The sequence below is a fragment of the Eptatretus burgeri genome, chromosome 10, assembly GCF_056783735.1.
Source record: "Eptatretus burgeri isolate ZD-2024b chromosome 10, Ebu_testis_v1, whole genome shotgun sequence".
Classification (NCBI taxonomy): domain Eukaryota; kingdom Metazoa; phylum Chordata; class Myxini; order Myxiniformes; family Myxinidae; genus Eptatretus; species Eptatretus burgeri.
The window spans coordinates 36,965,677-36,982,850 of record NC_140970.1 but is presented as its reverse complement, the minus strand read 5'-3'; the positions used below and the strand labels follow the sequence as shown (position 1 = coordinate 36,982,850).

At 42.5% G+C, this 17,174-nt stretch overlaps 1 protein-coding gene across 3 annotated transcripts in view; it reads left to right on the top strand.

Annotated features, from left to right (window-relative positions):
* Positions 1–17,174, top strand: part of SPDL1 (spindle apparatus coiled-coil protein 1) — a 68,685-nt gene that overhangs the window by 43,277 nt on the left and 8,234 nt on the right. For all 3 annotated transcript variants that reach the window (XM_085897884.1, XM_085897883.1, XM_085897882.1), the window contains exon 10: positions 12,819–13,006. In XM_085897884.1, coding sequence (XP_085754010.1) covers positions 12,819–13,006 — 188 coding nt within the window. The remainder of the gene's footprint in view (positions 1–12,818; positions 13,007–17,174) is intronic.

The following is a 17,174-nucleotide window of genomic DNA, read 5'->3' as shown; positions in this document are numbered from 1 at the left end:
AAAGGGGATGGGGGGAGAGAAAGGGGGAGCAGGCATAGGGAAGGGAGGGAGGTGAGGCAGAGAGGATGAAGAAGGTAGTGAGGAAGGAGGTGGGGAGAGCGACACCTCGTCCAAACGTTACTATTCACTGCTGAGGGGGGAGGCAGAGACAGACAAAGAGAGGCAGACACACACACACACACACACACACACACACACACACACACACACACACACACACACACACACACACACACACACACACACACACACACACACGTGGGAGGAGAGTACTGCATTTTATGAGGGGGGAGGGGACAGAGTGAGAGAGAAGGGTGGGGGAGAGGGGAAAAAAGGACAGGTGAGGGGTGGAGGTGGGGTTAGCAAAGAGAATGATATGTGACGCTTAATGACTGAACACAGAAAAAAAACGTCGGAACACCTGTACACACAACGACACAACATACTTTGTAAAGTAATCCGCGGGCACATCTGCAAAAACTTTGACATTCCAGTTCCAGAAAATCTGTGGGAAAATGAACCAAAAGCAATCACTCAAAACATTGTAGTGGCACTCACATACGACCTTATGATCCCATTGGATGTGAATATCGAAAACAAAGCATTGCGACCAGATATCATACTTAGGTGCAAAAAAAGGGAAGAAGGCATTGCGAATTGAGGTGTTAATTCCTTTGATTTTGGACGAACGATGCAGAAATCAAGAAAATGTCCAAATACCAAGACCTCAAGCATAAAGTGAAATGATCCTGGAAACTGAAGAATGCAAAAGTTGGTCCCAGTGATGACGAAGAACCTCACGGGAATGATGAAGAAGAACCTCACAGAGATGTTCAACACCATCACTGGGAATATCCCTACAAATGAACTACAGTTGGAATCCGTCCTGGGTTCAGTCACGATACTGAAGAGTCCTCGGCACAAAACTTTGAGAGCAGAAAACTTCACAGCTTGGTTCATGAATCATGACCCCTTACTGAAATGAAGGTGGATACTTTGAGCCCACCTTGGGAGGACTCCATTCCACATTCTGAAGCACACACACACACACACACACACACACACACACACACACACACACACACACACACACACACACACACACACACACACACACACACTCACTCACACACACACACACACACACACTCACACACACACACACACACACACACACACACACACACACACACACACACACACACACACTTCCGTTATGGTAATACAGTTTATACACGTACACATGCGTAAAATACATAAAAACAACAGACAAAGATTTACCTTCAAACAGAGTTCTTTAAAAATGGAATTCAAGTGGGAAATTAGCAAAATTCAATTGAACAAGCTCGAATGAGCTCAGATCCTCGTCCTCTTTATGATGACGTCATAAAAACGAATATGACGTCATTGTGATGTATCAGGTTTGCGATAAAATATCTGTGCTAATGCCGGGCTTGATTCCCACAAACAAAATTCAAACAGCTTGCCAAGTTTCGGAGATAATGGTATAGGCGATTTCCATTAGCGGCGATATTATGACGTCAACTTTTTTCTAGGAAAATTTCCAAAATTGGAGATGATCACTGCCTGCGCGTGGGCTTTCTGTATATACATGGCAAGTTTCACGAAGATCCGATGCAAACTCTGGGTTGTGAAACAAAAAATGTCAAAAAATAGGAATGACGTCATAAAGATTGATATGACTTCATAGTGATGTATCATATGTGCGGTAATTCATCTCTGCTAATGCTCTGTTCGATTCCCGCAAACAGAATTGAAAAAGCTTGCCTAGTTTCGGAGATAATTTTTTCGGCGATTTCCATTAGCGGAGATATTTTGATGTCATAACTTTTTTTTCTAGGAGGAATTTTCAAAATCGGAGATGGTTACTGTCTGCGCAGGGTATTTTTACATATACAGTAGACGAGGCGTAAGTCGGCAGCGTGTAACTCATCACTTCGTCTAAGTCGGCAGCATCAGAAAGTCCCGAATTTATCGAATGTAAATCGACTTACAGACTTTGAATAAAGTCTGTAAGTCGTCATCTCTAAGTCGTCACTTCATCTAAGTCATCAGACGTTGTCCGTTCCCGCGTAATGGAAACTCAAGTAAATTACCACGCCGAACTCATCACATGGAACTGCTGCCTCGTGAGAAGCCCGATTTCATGGAATCGTGATGCCCAGGCAATTTATAACTGCACTGTGTTCAGCTCAGTCAGCGTGCCATCCCACATGCATCTGAAGAGGGAGACAAGCTGCGCAATGCAGTCTCTGGTGAAGGAGTAAAGGATCGATTGAGCTCAGTGTTGAAGTCCCATCATGGTTTTATATTGGCTTGTTTTGTACATCACCACACTCACTTTCACATCGGTATTGAGTGGTAGTCATCAGGATGACTGTGTCATGTAATTTGTCGATGGTATATGAGTTTTCATTCCAGATGAAAACTCATTCTACATTCATTCCAATGAATGAATTCTAACAGCCATTCATTCCACATTTGTCGATGGTCATATACCATCACCGATGGTATATGATTTGTCTTACAGTTGTTCATTATCTTTACTTTTGATAAAGTGATTCATGAATTCCATCTTTGCTTGATCACTTTCCAACTCACCAATGAACCCCCACCTATGCCCCGAGGATTGTGTTTCCCTTTTGGTACAATAGCCGGCTTAGAGATTGTTGCGCCCTCTCACACGTACGTGTCCAGGCCACGCGTGACTTCATCCTTCACCCCACAGTCATCATGAATGTTCGCATATGCGTAAGTCATCACATGTCTAAGTCGTCACTTTTTTCTCGGTCCCGATGGTGACGACTTGCGCCAAGTCTACTGTATATGCCAAGTTTCAGGAAGTTTCGATGAAAACTGTGGGCTGTGAAACAAACTAGTTTTGGAGGTAATGGTTCAGGCGATTTCCATTAGCGGCAATATTATGATGTTAACTTTTTTTCTTGGAAGAATTTCCAAAATTGGGGATGGTTACTGCCTGCGCGTGGGCTTTCTGCATATACATGGCAAGTTTCACGAAGATCCGATGAAAACTCTGGGTTGTGAAACAAGAAATGTCAAAAAATAGGAATGACATCATAAAAATTGCTATGACGTCATAGTGATGTATCATATGTGCAGTAATTCATCTCTGCTAATGCCCTGTTCGATTCCCGCAAACAGAATTCAAAAAAGCTTGCCTAATTTGAGATAATTTTTTAGGCAATTTCCATTAGCGGAGATATTTTGATGTCAACTTTTTTTTCTAGGAGGAATTTTCAAAATCGGAGATGGTTACTGTCTGCGCAAGTTATTTTTACATATATACACCAAGTTTCAGGAAGTTTCGATGAAAACTGTAGGCTGTGAAACAAAAAAGTCCACAAGAACAACAACGTGAGTAAGACTTAGAGATCCTCCACGAGGATCTAAAAATATATCAAGAAACAGAACACAAAATGTCGATCTCTGCTCTATGCCTTCACAACCAGATCATGGCAAACACCTGGTTGGATGGATCTTATTGTATATATATATATATATATATATATATATATATATATATATATATATATATATATATATATATATATATATATATATATATATGTGTGTCAAAGTGAGGGGTGGATTATATTAAATGTCCCCTGACATGCCAAAGTACATAAATTTCATTTATATATGTCCTATTGGAGTTTTTCATCGTGATTTCAGATCTGACAATTTTTTTTCACAAAACTCATTCTGTAAAATGTAAAGTTAAAAAAACAAACGTCTTTGGGAACGCCCCTAAAAATTCTCCTGACGTCACGTCACGTAACCCACATGACGTCACGTACAGTATGTCAAAGGCTGCACGTAAATTACAGTACTCGGGTTGGTGGTCTATGTGATTGTATTGGTTTTCTGTGTGTTTCCACATTTGATTGGTCGACTCAATCGCTTCGTTCATTTCTGCTTTAAAAAAATCGAACATTTGATTTTGAATAATGGATGGCATGGACTTTCATTTGTCTGGTAAAGACAGTGAGTGTGAGACAAATGAAGGATTTTGGTCTGAATCACATGGAGAATTGTCGGATAACATAGTTGCGGGAGGTGAAGTTCAGGCAGCTTTAAATGAAGTACGGCTTTAGCAGTTCGAGCCCGAAGCAGGACAAGAAGAGGAAAACGGCGATGAAATTCCCGGAGTTCATGATGATCTGGAGGACATCGAAGGAAGACTCGGAAATAACAACTGGTTAGACGAAATCCTATTCGTAATTCAATAATGTAAATTAGACTTGCATATTGCTCGATATCAGAAATATTTTAGTGAGGTGAAGTGAACAGCGCAGCGGACATGTTTCTCCGCGGCTAATTAATCACAAACAAGGCCGGCGCATGTCATCGGCCGTATCTCTCCGCGCATAAAACGAAGCAATCTCGCTGTCCGGATACGATGAAAACTTGTGTCCAGAACACACCTTGTGACACAATTGTCTAGAGTAGTCCCATAAATCTGACGTTCTGTTGCATTTTTATTTTATTCCTACTGTCATGTAGCGCCAGTAGAAAACAATGAAGAAAAGAGAATAATAAATAAAAGCTGCAGCACGTCAGATTTATCGGACTAGTCGGACGGATGATGGTTTTATCGGCCTAGTCGGACGGATGACGGATTTATCGGACTAGTAGGATGGGCGACGGATTTATCGGACTCGTAGGACGGACGACGGATTTATCAGCCTAGTCGGACGGACGACGGATTTATCTGACTAGTCTGGAGTTTAGACTCAAGAGATCTCGAATCAATCCACTCTGTGCGAGCTACTGTATGTAACGTCACGCTGCAATTCGCTGAAGTCAATTTTTTTTAGGGGTGGGGCAGAGCAAGTTGTGAATAGCTCCAGAATGATCGAAATATTGCTCTAATTATCCCATTTTTGATTTAAAAATAAACATGGGTGATTTCTTCACTCGGAAGGTCAAGTTAAAAAAAAAAATATATATATATATATATATATATATATATATATATATATATATATATATATATATATATATATATATATATATATACATATATATATATCTTCTTCTTCTTCTTTTGGCTGTTCCCGTTAGGGGTTGCCACAGCAGATCGTCCTTATGATCCGCATAGTGATTTGGCACATGTTTTATGCCAGATGCCCTTCCTGACGCAACCCTGGTCGCCTCTTACGACACAGGGATATGGTACACCTATTTTAACCAGGGTATACACCGGCCCAGTACACTGGTACTCATTTCGCCGACCTTGGAAGGATGACAGGCTGAGTCAACCCCCTGGTGTATTAATTCAGTGGCCCAACGGGGCTTGAACTCAGGACCTTTTGGATCCCAAGCCGCTGCCCTAACCACTGCGCCAACACCAGGTGTTCATATATATATATTTTATATTTATATATATATATATATATATATATATATATATATATATATATATATATATATATATATATATATATATATATATATATATATATATATATATATATATATATATATATATATATATATATATATATATATATATATATGTTATATGTTTTATATATATATATATATATATATATATATATATATATATATATATGTTATATATATATATATATATATATGTTATATATATGTTATATATATATATATATATATGTTATATATATATATATATATATATATAACAAGTTTATTTTGCATGTAAGGGGACCTTTTAAAAGTAGATCGCACAAAAGGTGAAACAAAACGATGTCCTGTTAAAATAAAATTGCACATTTTCAGCGGATGAGACACCTGCCAAGGCACCAACCACATGGCACCGCAGGGTCAAACACAGACGGAAACATAGTCTGTCTAGTAACTACACTCTCATCTAGTAACTAGACTAATGTCTGACTAGACTCCAGTCGATGTTTGTTTCATTGAGAGCACGGATATCTTCACCGAAACGAACAACCAAGCAGCTTGGAGAGCGCTCGCCAAGTGGCTTTGCCACATTAAATATACACCTCCCGGAGACGCCTGACTTTTTTTTTTAAAACGTCTATTTTTTTTTTTTTTACCAGATTTGCTTTGATTCCCTGAAGAGCACCTCGTGAAACCTCCAAAAATATAGACATAGATCTGACAGACACTATGCATAGACAGTCCCTCTGGGGGACACGGCACGAGGCCTTTTTTTTGTATACCTTGTTGAGGCTCATATGAGAGCACAGGCACAGCAAGGGGGGCATGAGACAGGAGGGGCGGGAGTGGGAAGGACAAAACAGTGGGGAACAGAGACATTCGGAGATCTGTGGAAGGGAGAGGGATGGGGTGGGAAACACGGGGTATACAAGATGGACATTACAGGGACTTTCAGGAAGGAAAGCAGGGAATTTGAAGAAGTTGGGTCTGGGGTGGATTAACGGGGGTGGAAAAGATCGAGGATTTGGATGGGGGAAAAAAAGAGGTGATGGTGAACAGCTGTTTTGAAGGCCTGGATAGAAGAATGGGATTGAACAGAATGAGGGAGTTTATTCCAAAGGTGGGAAAACAGAGGAATGAAAGAGTGAAGGTGAGCAGTGATTCGTGCTTTTGGTAGTTTTACCAGAAGGGGGTTGTTGGCGGACCTTGAGCGCCCTACGGAAATGTGGTGGGGACAAATCGCAGAGAGCAGGGGGGAGACCGGAGAGGAGACAGTAGAAGAAAGAAAGACCACTGACCTACCTGCGGTGAGAGAGTGAGAGGCCCAAAGACTCAGCCTTATCGCGGGAGAAGCCAATGATCCGAAATGCCTTGGTTTCCACTGCATGAAGCCGAGAAAGGTGAGAGGTAGGAGCACCAGCCCAGAGGGGAGAGCAGTCATCATCAGGCTGCAGACGAAAGTTTTGTATGTGATCAGGAGCTCAGGTGGGCCGAGGAAGGACTTTGCACGACGGAGGATTCCCAGTCGGCGACTGGCTTTGGAGGTCAGGTTGGAAATGTAGCTTTCCCAGGAAAGGTCATGGCAGATATTGAGACCCAGAAACTTGAAAGAAAGGACTTCTTCCAGAGGGTTGTTCGGAAAGTGGATGGGGGTTTTTTTTCAAACGGTCGTTTCGGGGAGACATAGTGAGAGTGAGAGATTTGTCTGGATTGAAAGACATGTTCCACGTGTTGGACCAGTTGGTGAATTTACCCAGATCTGCAGTTCGTGAAGAAGCTGCTGCTTGTTGGTCTGAGGGATGACAGATGGTACTGCAGAGGGTGGAGTCTTCAGCAAAGAGATACAGAGGATGTTCCAGAGTCAGAGAGATCGTTGATGAAAACCAGAAAAAGAACAGGGCCCACAATACTGCCTTGAGGAACTCCAGCCTGGACAGGAAGAGGAGATAAAAGAACTCCATTTAGGGCCACACGTAGACTGCGACAGGAATGGAAGTCTGCGAGCTATGAGTGGAGATAGCCTTTGATACCACAGGAAGAGAATTTGGTGAGCAGGGCAGGGTGCCAGACAGTGTCAAAAGCACGCGATATGTCTCGGGATATGGCTCTGATTTCATGTCAGGCATTTAGGACTTCCATCCATTGTTGGGAGAGCAAAAGAAGCATATCCTGTGTGGAGTGACCTGGTCTGAAATCAAATTGATGATCGGAAATCAAGCCATTGGAGAAGACGAAGGATTTAATGTCTGAAGCAATGATGGATTCCATAACTTTTCTGATGATTGGGAGAAGGCTGATTGGTCTATAGTTGTGGGGATCTGCTTTTGCACCTTTTGATGCAGGGCAGTAATGTTTGCTGATTTGCAAGGAGATGGCAGATGACCTTGAGCAAATGGGAGAGTGAATGGAACAAAGAGAGGATGAGCAAGAGCAGAAGAGCAGGCTTTGAGGACACGTGGGCTGATGTCGACTGGACCGGTTGCAGAATCTGCGTTGAGGTTTGAGAGCAAGCTCTCCACTTTGTCAGAGGAAAAGGACACAGAGTCCAGGGACAGTTGCGTGCAACTGGGTAAGGTGGGTGCAGAAAGCGATGGGTTTCGGACACAAGATTTCGAATCAAACACTGAGCTTAGCCATTCTGCCTTTTCACGTGCGGTATCAGCAGTGCGGCCATTTGAGGTAAGGGAGAGGGTGGAGGGGGAACATACACCAGAAACAGAGTTGATTAGATGCCACCAGGATTTGGAGGGAGAGAGGCTTGAGAGTTCAGACTTAAGATTAGAAAGATGTTGTTTTCTGATTCTCCTGAGGGTAGATACACACTTGTTCTGAGCTTTATGGAAGGAACTGAGATTACCCTCAGTTGGGTTTGCTTTCCATGAGGCAAGGGCAAGTTGTTTTAGGACAACTGCCTCGCCACAAGCTTCAGTGAACCATCGGCGGGAGGAAGGGTTGGACAACTGCAGACGAGAGGGGATAAATCTGTTTATGAGAGAGTGCAAGTTTCTTTGAAAGAATTCCCAGGACGAGTTGATGTTGGTGAAAGCTGCAATGGGAGACCAGTCTAGAATGTTTGATGCCTGCTTGGAGACCCTGCCAGTCGGCTTGAGTGAAATGCTAGACTCGACGGCGATGAGGTGGTTCTCTGATAACAGTCAGAGAGATGTCCCCCTTGACAAGCACGTGGTCAGAAGAACCATTTGGAGTGGAGGAAGAACAGATATTTTCAGGGAAAAATTTGTCAAAATCAGATCCAGAAGAAATAGAGTACCATTAGTTGAGGGGTCGTGAAATTGACAGATTGAGTCAGTCACAATTAGTCGCACAAAGCTTTTGCTGAAGTGCCATGACAGGTGAGAGAGGTACCCACACCCAGCCAACTGGCATGATGACAACTGAAGTCACCACATATGAGGAAGAGAGAGTTTGGATGAGAAGATAGAAGTTGGTCCATGTTTTCGGATAGTGAGGTGTAAATGGAGTCATCACTGTTTGGTGGACGGTACAGTAAACACGAGGTGGGAGTGGAGGGGAAGCCATAGCCAGAGGTATTACTGGGGGTGTGGGAGAGTGAGAGCAGTGCATGGAGAGTGAGGAATAGAGTCTTTGATGAAGACAATAACTCCTCCACTAGGACAAAACTCAGGTCTGTCATATCGGAGGACGGAGTGACCAGGGAGAGATACTTGGGAGTCAGATACGTCTTGAGGGAGGAAAGTTTCTGTTAGGCAGATTACGTGTGGTTTGTCAGTGACAGCCTGTATGGAAAGATCTGTAAGGTTTGAGCGAAGGCCCTGGATATTTGAGGTCCACACTGTTAATGAGGAGGCTTTGGGTGCAGGAGATGGGAGGGGAGGGGGAGGGTAGGACAAGGGAGGAGGTGGGGGAGGTAAGGAGAGTTGTTGAAAGAGTGTGAGGGATTGCAGAATAGCTTGGGTGCGTGCTGAATGAGGAGGAGAGAAGGCGCTGTGGCGCTGGGGGAGAGGGCGGGGCAAGTGGGGAGGCAGAAGGCAGTTGAGGATTTGAGGAGGTGGAGTGATGAGATGGAGGTTTGAGAGCAGGGGAAGGAGGCACTTTGTGGATGTGAGGGGGGGACTTTGAGAAGGCTGAGTGAGGGGGGTGAATGGTGGGAGAAAGGTGAGGGGGAAGCTTGGAGGGAGAAGAGTGTGATGGTTGCTTTGAGAGGGGCGAGTTGGCACTGAAGTTGAAAAAAAAAATGAATGGTTGATGGAAAGTGAACATTCATTGCAAACTGTTGGTTTAAAAAAAAAAAAAATTCGGTCAGAAATGTGATTAAAGACATTTCTTGATGGATGCAATAAATTAAGAGAATGGAGAGAACAATCGTTGTCACAGTTGGATCTTTGGCAAGGTTTAAGGGAAAGGTCGACTTGAGAGCATTCTGTGGAAATAGAAGAAGAGTGGTGAATTATGATACATGTGAAAGAGGAAGATGAAGTATTATTGGAGATCGTTTTCATTATCATTATTATTATCATTTTTTGAGAGAGTTTTCATCACATTAGGTCATGGAAAGGTTGTAGAAAAAAATAATGAGGTGAATGGTGAATTTGGAACGGTAAATGCAGAGCGAAGCTGATGGATCAATGAAAAGTATCAGGAAGAGTCGAGAGACACGTGGTTGCAGGAGATGTACCGATTGAAAGGATACAAGGAATATGAATGGTCTGCCAGTGAATGCATTAAATCATACAGCTCAATGAAGCTGGTTGGTTAATTTTGTTAGGTTCCTCAATTTTTTTTGTTTTGTAACAGCATATCCTCTGTCATAAGTTCAGGTTGCTCCCTCGCAACAGCCAGAAAGGTATGGGCCTTGAAAAGTTTTTCTTTTTCTCACATAACTAAAATATTTTTTCACAATTAATATGATGAATCCTCATTACTTTGTTATTTCCTCATCCTACCATTGTATAAACAAACACCACTGAAGGCTGTACTAGATGATTATTATAAACTTTGTTCATTTTGACATTGTCATGGCTACCAAGGAAATTGAAGCCAAAAGCCAAAATAGTCGAAGTCTTTTAGTCCCCGACTGGGCGTCAGCACTGCCGGGGGCTTGTAATTTGGGTGCAGTCAGTCCTTTGGTCTGTCCGGAGCCTCGACTCAAAAATGACTGGACGCATTTCTTTCATATTTGGCACGTGTATGGAATAATTTCTGGGCACGGAGCATGTCAAATCATTTTGGGATTGAAGCCAAAAGTCAAAGGGAACTTTTATTTTGGAATTTTGACAATTAACAAAATAAAGAAAAAAATTTTGGGGAGAGAATGCTGCAGAATTGTAATTTTTTTCAATAACAGTTATTTATTTACGTACACTTTACCATCTCAAATACCGACACACAACTTTAGAATATTCGTATTTATTTATTTATATGCACTTTACCACAGAGATGTCAACAATTCACCTGAGTCAAGTGTCACGCCGTAATGTCATTATCATCGACCTTGTTTACGTGTAAGCCTTTAATACTAAAAAGGTTTACACAAGTCATGAGCTGGTTGTTTATATGAGCTCATCCTACATCCCACATGTAACCAGCATGAGTATAGGCTCAGTGTTAGTGCAGTGCAAACGTTAGAAAGTAGAAACGAAACATGTTGGAAAGTCTAATGGAAAAGGAGAGTTACTTCTGCAGGTGAGTTTTTTTTTTGGTGACGAATTATATTTGAAGTTGTGGATGGGGCATCTGAAATTTTTACACCACACGTTTGACATAAAAGCACCCCTTTTATTTAATTCACCTTCAAAATGTTAAGAAGCAAATACGATCACCCTGGGGATCTCCGCCGTACTACCGATAAAGAAGTGAAGTGTGCATGCGCAGAGAGTAGCAGCAAGCTATGCAGTGATCCTCGGTCTCGACGGTGTAATGGTAAAGACGTCCACTCAAAGCTCAAATGTGCGTGCATGCGTGCGTGCTTTAGTCCCATGAGCCATAAAATACATAGACTTTAAAAAAATAGATGGAAGAAGCTACATGGGTATGAATTGAGCAGCAGCAATTCCATACTTGCACCGTACAGCAAACATGCTTACTGAATTCAAAGACTTATAACCCGTGTAATGAAAGATGCTATAGCTCCACTTGTTTTTCTCCGTAATTTACCTCCTTTTACTTCACTAGACACGTGTATGTGAGATCAGAGGCTCGGAGCTCAGCGACACTTTGGGCACTGTACAACCAATCCCTTTTCTAAACTCTGCGCAATCTATTTACCGAGTTTGTGCTCCCTTTGGCACGCAACTCCGGCGGACTTTGTTTATAAATATAATCACATCCAACCAGACATCGAATGAAAATTGGTCACAAACACGTCAATGAGATCTATTTATTTTGATATAGTGTTCATTCATTCATTGTCATTGTAAACAAGTCTCAAGTCAAGTTGCAAGTCACAGAATTTGCACCTCAAGTCCAAGTCACTGACTGGAGTCGCCATCTCTGCTTTACCATCACTGTGCACTGTGACCAACATGGCACCTTGAATTATTGATTAATTTATTTACCTTTTTCCATTCTACTACTGACATGCTGTACAACCTTGAATTTATTTTCTACCTTTTACCATTTCACTCCATATATTGCACCTTTTAATTTATTTATTTTTATACACTTTACTAGCTCCACCACAAACATAGCCCCTTGAATTTATTATTTATTTTTACACACTTTACACTTTTCCATCTTTAATAACTATACATATATATATATATATATATATCTTCTTCTTCTTCTTCTTTCAGCTGCTCCCGTTAGGGGTCGCCACAGCGGATCATCCGTATGATCCGCATAGTGATTTGGCACATGTTTTACGCCGGATGCCCTTCCTGACGCAACCCTGGTCGCCTCTTACGACACAGGGATATGGTACACCTATTTTAACCGGGGTATACACCGGCCCAGTATACTGGTACTCATTTCGCCGACCTCGGAAGGATGACAGGCTGAGTCAACCCCCTGGTGTATTAATTCAGTGGCCCAACGGGGCTTGAACTCAGGACCTCTTGGATCCCAAGCCACTGCCCTAACCACTGCGCCAACACCAGGCTTTATACATATACATATATATATATATATATATATATATATATATATATATATATATATATATATATATATATATATATATATATATATATATATATATATATATATATATATATATATATATATATATATATATATATATATATATATATATATATATATATTCTCAATGTAAAATCGACATGTCATATTTTAAGATGTGGTTGGGGGCTGTGTTTCAATGAGGACTTGCATCCATGTTCTTCTCACCCACCCATCCCATAATCTTGCCATTTATGCATATTATTTCATCTTGGCTTGTGCTCTTCTACCAGGCAAGAATCAGCCAACCTGAGGGATGAGGTGAGCGTACATCGGCTAAAAGCACTTTCAGAGTCTCAGCGCTCTGTCGAGCTGGAACGACATTGTTTGTTGGCTGAACGGAGCCAGCATTCTGCGCAAGGCCACAACTTTGCACTGCAGCAGCAAATCCACCAACTCCGACAAAAATATGAGCCTCAAGGTTACCTTGTTTAATATTTTGTTCTCCATGCTGTCCATTCTTCCTGATCTTAAGCCAAATACAAATCACCCTCCTCCCTCCTAATACGTGATTTTCAAAATGATGCAAGAATTATATTGAGGTCTTTCGAGGACACACTGTGTGTGTGCGTTTTCAATGACTCACTTTTGCTAGCACAGGCACATTTAACCTGCATTACTAAGGATAAATGTGCAAGTCAAATAGTCTTTTTAACATAATTTTCAGCATTTATTTGAAAGAGTGGAACTTTCCCGATGGTTAACCATAAGCGTTCTGTTTCTGGATGCAAATCTGACTCACATATATGTAGCAACCACAAGAAATATCCGTGGATGACAGAGTGAGGGGTATTGAGTTCCTATCATTTCATGTTAATGCGAGCAGCCGCAGTGGTTGAGAAAAAAAAAACTACACACACACACACACACACACACGCTAGGGTGCATCAAACGCCCCCTTTTTGCGAAAGTTTGAAAAACAACGGCGACAGGACAGATGTGTTCGAATACATGAAAAAACATTTCTCATTTTTTTTCAGAATTTTCGGTCATCATCTTGGGGGTCCACATCGGGGTCATAGTTCAGGCACGCAGCTCCTGCGCATTTTTCAGAATAAGTGTTATTTTTCACTGTATAGTGATCAAAACTTGTGTCTGGTGATGAAATAATTCTGACATATCAATGTGCTGCTCCTTTGGTGATGTTTGTAACACGGTTGGCTTGTAATTTGTTGGCACAGTTTCCCGGAAAATGGTATTTTTCCCCGGAAATGGTATTTTCCCGGAGAATTTGACATGTGGCAGATCATGAATGTAAAAGTTTGGACGATTTGGACAGTTTGGACTGTAAAAGTTTGGACAAAGGAACTTGGACTATTGCCTATTGGGCGCTTTGGTACAGACTTTGGAAAGTCTCACTTCCCCAAGGACATTCACTTGACATCTAGCCTATCTGACTTTGTCTCAGTTGATTCTTGGTTTGTGTTCCGAGAACTTGAACTGGACGATTCATTCTTAACGTGTGAAGTGAGTGAGTGGGCAACACTTCCAGCCTATGTGGATTCAAAATCTAAAACCAAAGCACTCAATGTAACTAATGATGCGGCTGAACGTCTAATAAAACTCGGAACGGACTGTTTCGGTGCAGCTTGGTCTGAAGAACACTTTCATAATGTGCAACAAGTCACTGAGAATCACAGGAAAGAGAATCCGAATCTCCGGAAATGCTTGAAACTTGATCATTAATGATATTATATGAGTACCTTGATATGAATACACATAATTCTGGGTGATAAATCCGTGAATTCGACAGAACCGAGACATTTGTTACTGCTTTGTTTGTTTTTTTCTGGGAAAATCACCAGTTTCCCGCTTCTCCGGCAAATTTCCCGGAAAATTTGATTGGCTCTATATCACTGGAACATCACCAAAGAAGCAGTACATCGATATGTCAGAATTATTTCACCACCAGACACAAGTTTTGATCACTATACAGTGAAAAATAACACTTATTCTGAAAATTGCGCAGGAGCTGCGTGCCTGAACTTTGACCCCGATGTGGACCCCCAAGATGATGACCGAAAATTCTGTAAAAAATGAGAAATGTTTTTTCATGTATTCGAACACATCTGTCCTATCGCCGTTATGTTTTTCAAACTTTCGCAAAAAAGGGGGCGTTTGATGCACCCTAGTGCACGCGCTTCTCCTTTTAGCAACATATGTAAAAATCTAATGTAAATTCCGTGGACGGAGGTTATGTATTATTACGGATTCGGGGGCAGTTGTGATCACGTAGGAAGTTGTCGAATCCACTATCCGGCTGACGAACCGTGGATAATTCCGCAGCGTAGCGGGTTGCGAAGCAACCAAGGACGCCATATAAGACGTTTAACCCTCTAGAGGCCACGAAATGTTCTGGGTGAACAAAAAAATAACCCCTGGGGCTCTAGAGGGTTAATTCAGGCACAGTCCAGCATCTGAATCCACTTTACCCTTCCAGCGATTTTAACCCCCCAGATAGAGTACCATATTCTCAACGTCCCACACTGATTACCAAATGGCCGAGCGATACCGCAAGTGGAAACGTTGGCTAAAAGCTACCCATAATGAAAACAGAACAGTGGGGGAGAACTCTTTGTTCTACACACTATGCTTCACCAATGGAAGCTGATAATAGGATAGTTTGGAAAAGGTTTATAGAGTTAACAAAGGCACGTATTTACAAGACAGTGTCATAAAGCAAAGTTATTACCCCAAGCACAGAAGCCCGTTATTACTCAGTCATTTATCACAGGTCTACAAAACAGGTGCCTCAGTAATACCAGGAAACAAGATAAGGATAGAGAGAGGAAAGTATGAGCCAAATTGTCAGCTCTCGCTCACTGTACATAAACTGGCAGGCTTGTGTTGCCATCAAAAGAAGGGGTGGGGGGGGGGTTGGTGGGAGAAAGAAGAGGAGGGTCGGTGGTGTGGTGCAACATGTGGGGGGAGTTGCAGATGGTGACTTTGTGTGGCTTCAGAGGAAATGGCATTAGATGCAGCAGTCTGTAAGCTCTGAAAAGAGCAGTTGGCACAGTTGATGCTCGTGCTTCCAAAGGGAATGAAGTAGATTAGGGAAAGTTAGAGACTGATAGCACGAGTCAGTGTGTGGCCAACGTGTCTGGGAATTCTCCGCTGGCTCGGCCTGTTTTCAGCACAGAACCTCTCATTTGCGTGCTTCACCAACCCACTGCTGCGCTGTGGTCACCAGCTCGTTCTGATCCCACCAGTCCATTCACATGGAGCCTTAGACGAGTTGCTATTGGAGTTGGCCAGGGGCTTTGCTTCCCATTGGCCCGCCCTTTCCCCAGGCAATGTTCGTTGGTTGTGCCCAGGTTCCGTCGCACGGCTGGTGATTGGGATTCGAGAAGCTGCCACTGTACCATAGCTGCACAACGTGAAGGCCCTTACCCGCAGCGTGATTGTTTCTCTGGCAGATTGCTGGCTTTGTAGTGTGGTGTTTGAGGCTGTTGATTGTGTAATGTTGTGTGAAGTGTGTTGTAAAGCATGCACGGATGTGCTGCAGAGGTGTGTAGAGAGATTGAGAGAGGGAGAGGGATTTTGCTACACAATATACTCCGGAATAATTACACGGGTTCCTCTCTGTGTCTCTTATGTGCTTTCCCAGGGTCTCCAGAAACCATCACGGTATTCACCCCTGTTTGTCTCTTGGTGCCCAGGATATTTCAAATAATTATGGATGGATTTGGATGAAGCATGGTGGACAGGTTGGGTGTGTGACATGGACAAATTGATTAGATTTTGATGAAGATCTGGATTCTGATCTGAGCATTTTTAAAGTGATTATTCACCATTGAGTGTTGGGGGTGGGGGAACAATATTTCACACAATATTTCAAAAGTTATGGATGGATTCGGATGAAACTTGGTGAATGAGTTCGGTAGGTGACAAGAACAAGCCAATTTAGATTTTGCTTAACGTCCGGATGCAGATCCAACCTATCTGTGGGATACAAAACACAAGCTGTTCAGCCTGGTGGAAGTATGTGCTCTACCGAGTGCTGTTCCAGTTTATCTTTTTAGCCCTGGAACCAAACAAATCATATATTGTGACAGTTTTGGAAACCTACTCCGGGGGAGAGCATCCATGAACATGTAGGAGACCTGAGGATGAGTTATTTTTTAGTCGATGTGTAGGTTGACATTGGCCCTTTGTCTAAGGGTTTTGGGGGTTGGGGGGGGGCATGCATTAAGGTTAGTTTGGATTCCCTGGTGTAATGTCTTCCCTCCTCCCATCCTGTGATCTCTCCCCCCCCCCCACCCTCTGTTCTTTTAACTCTTTCCTCCTTTACAAAATCAGTCTATTCCAACAATTCCACCTCTGTTACATTCAATCATTCCTACTTCACCCCATCGGTTCGTTTCTGCCCCCCCCTTTTCCTTTCAACAATCCCTCCTCCACACCATCGGTCCGTTTCAACAATCACCCGATAACCCCCTCCATCAAACCTGGTCAACAGCCCCTCTTTCGTCCATCGGCATCCCTCTCCGTTGCCACTCCATTCTCGCATTATCTTATTTCTCACAATCATGGCACAAAGCACGACAATTGATATTTGTTTCCTGCAGTGCGGCGCTTCTCGCATGCAA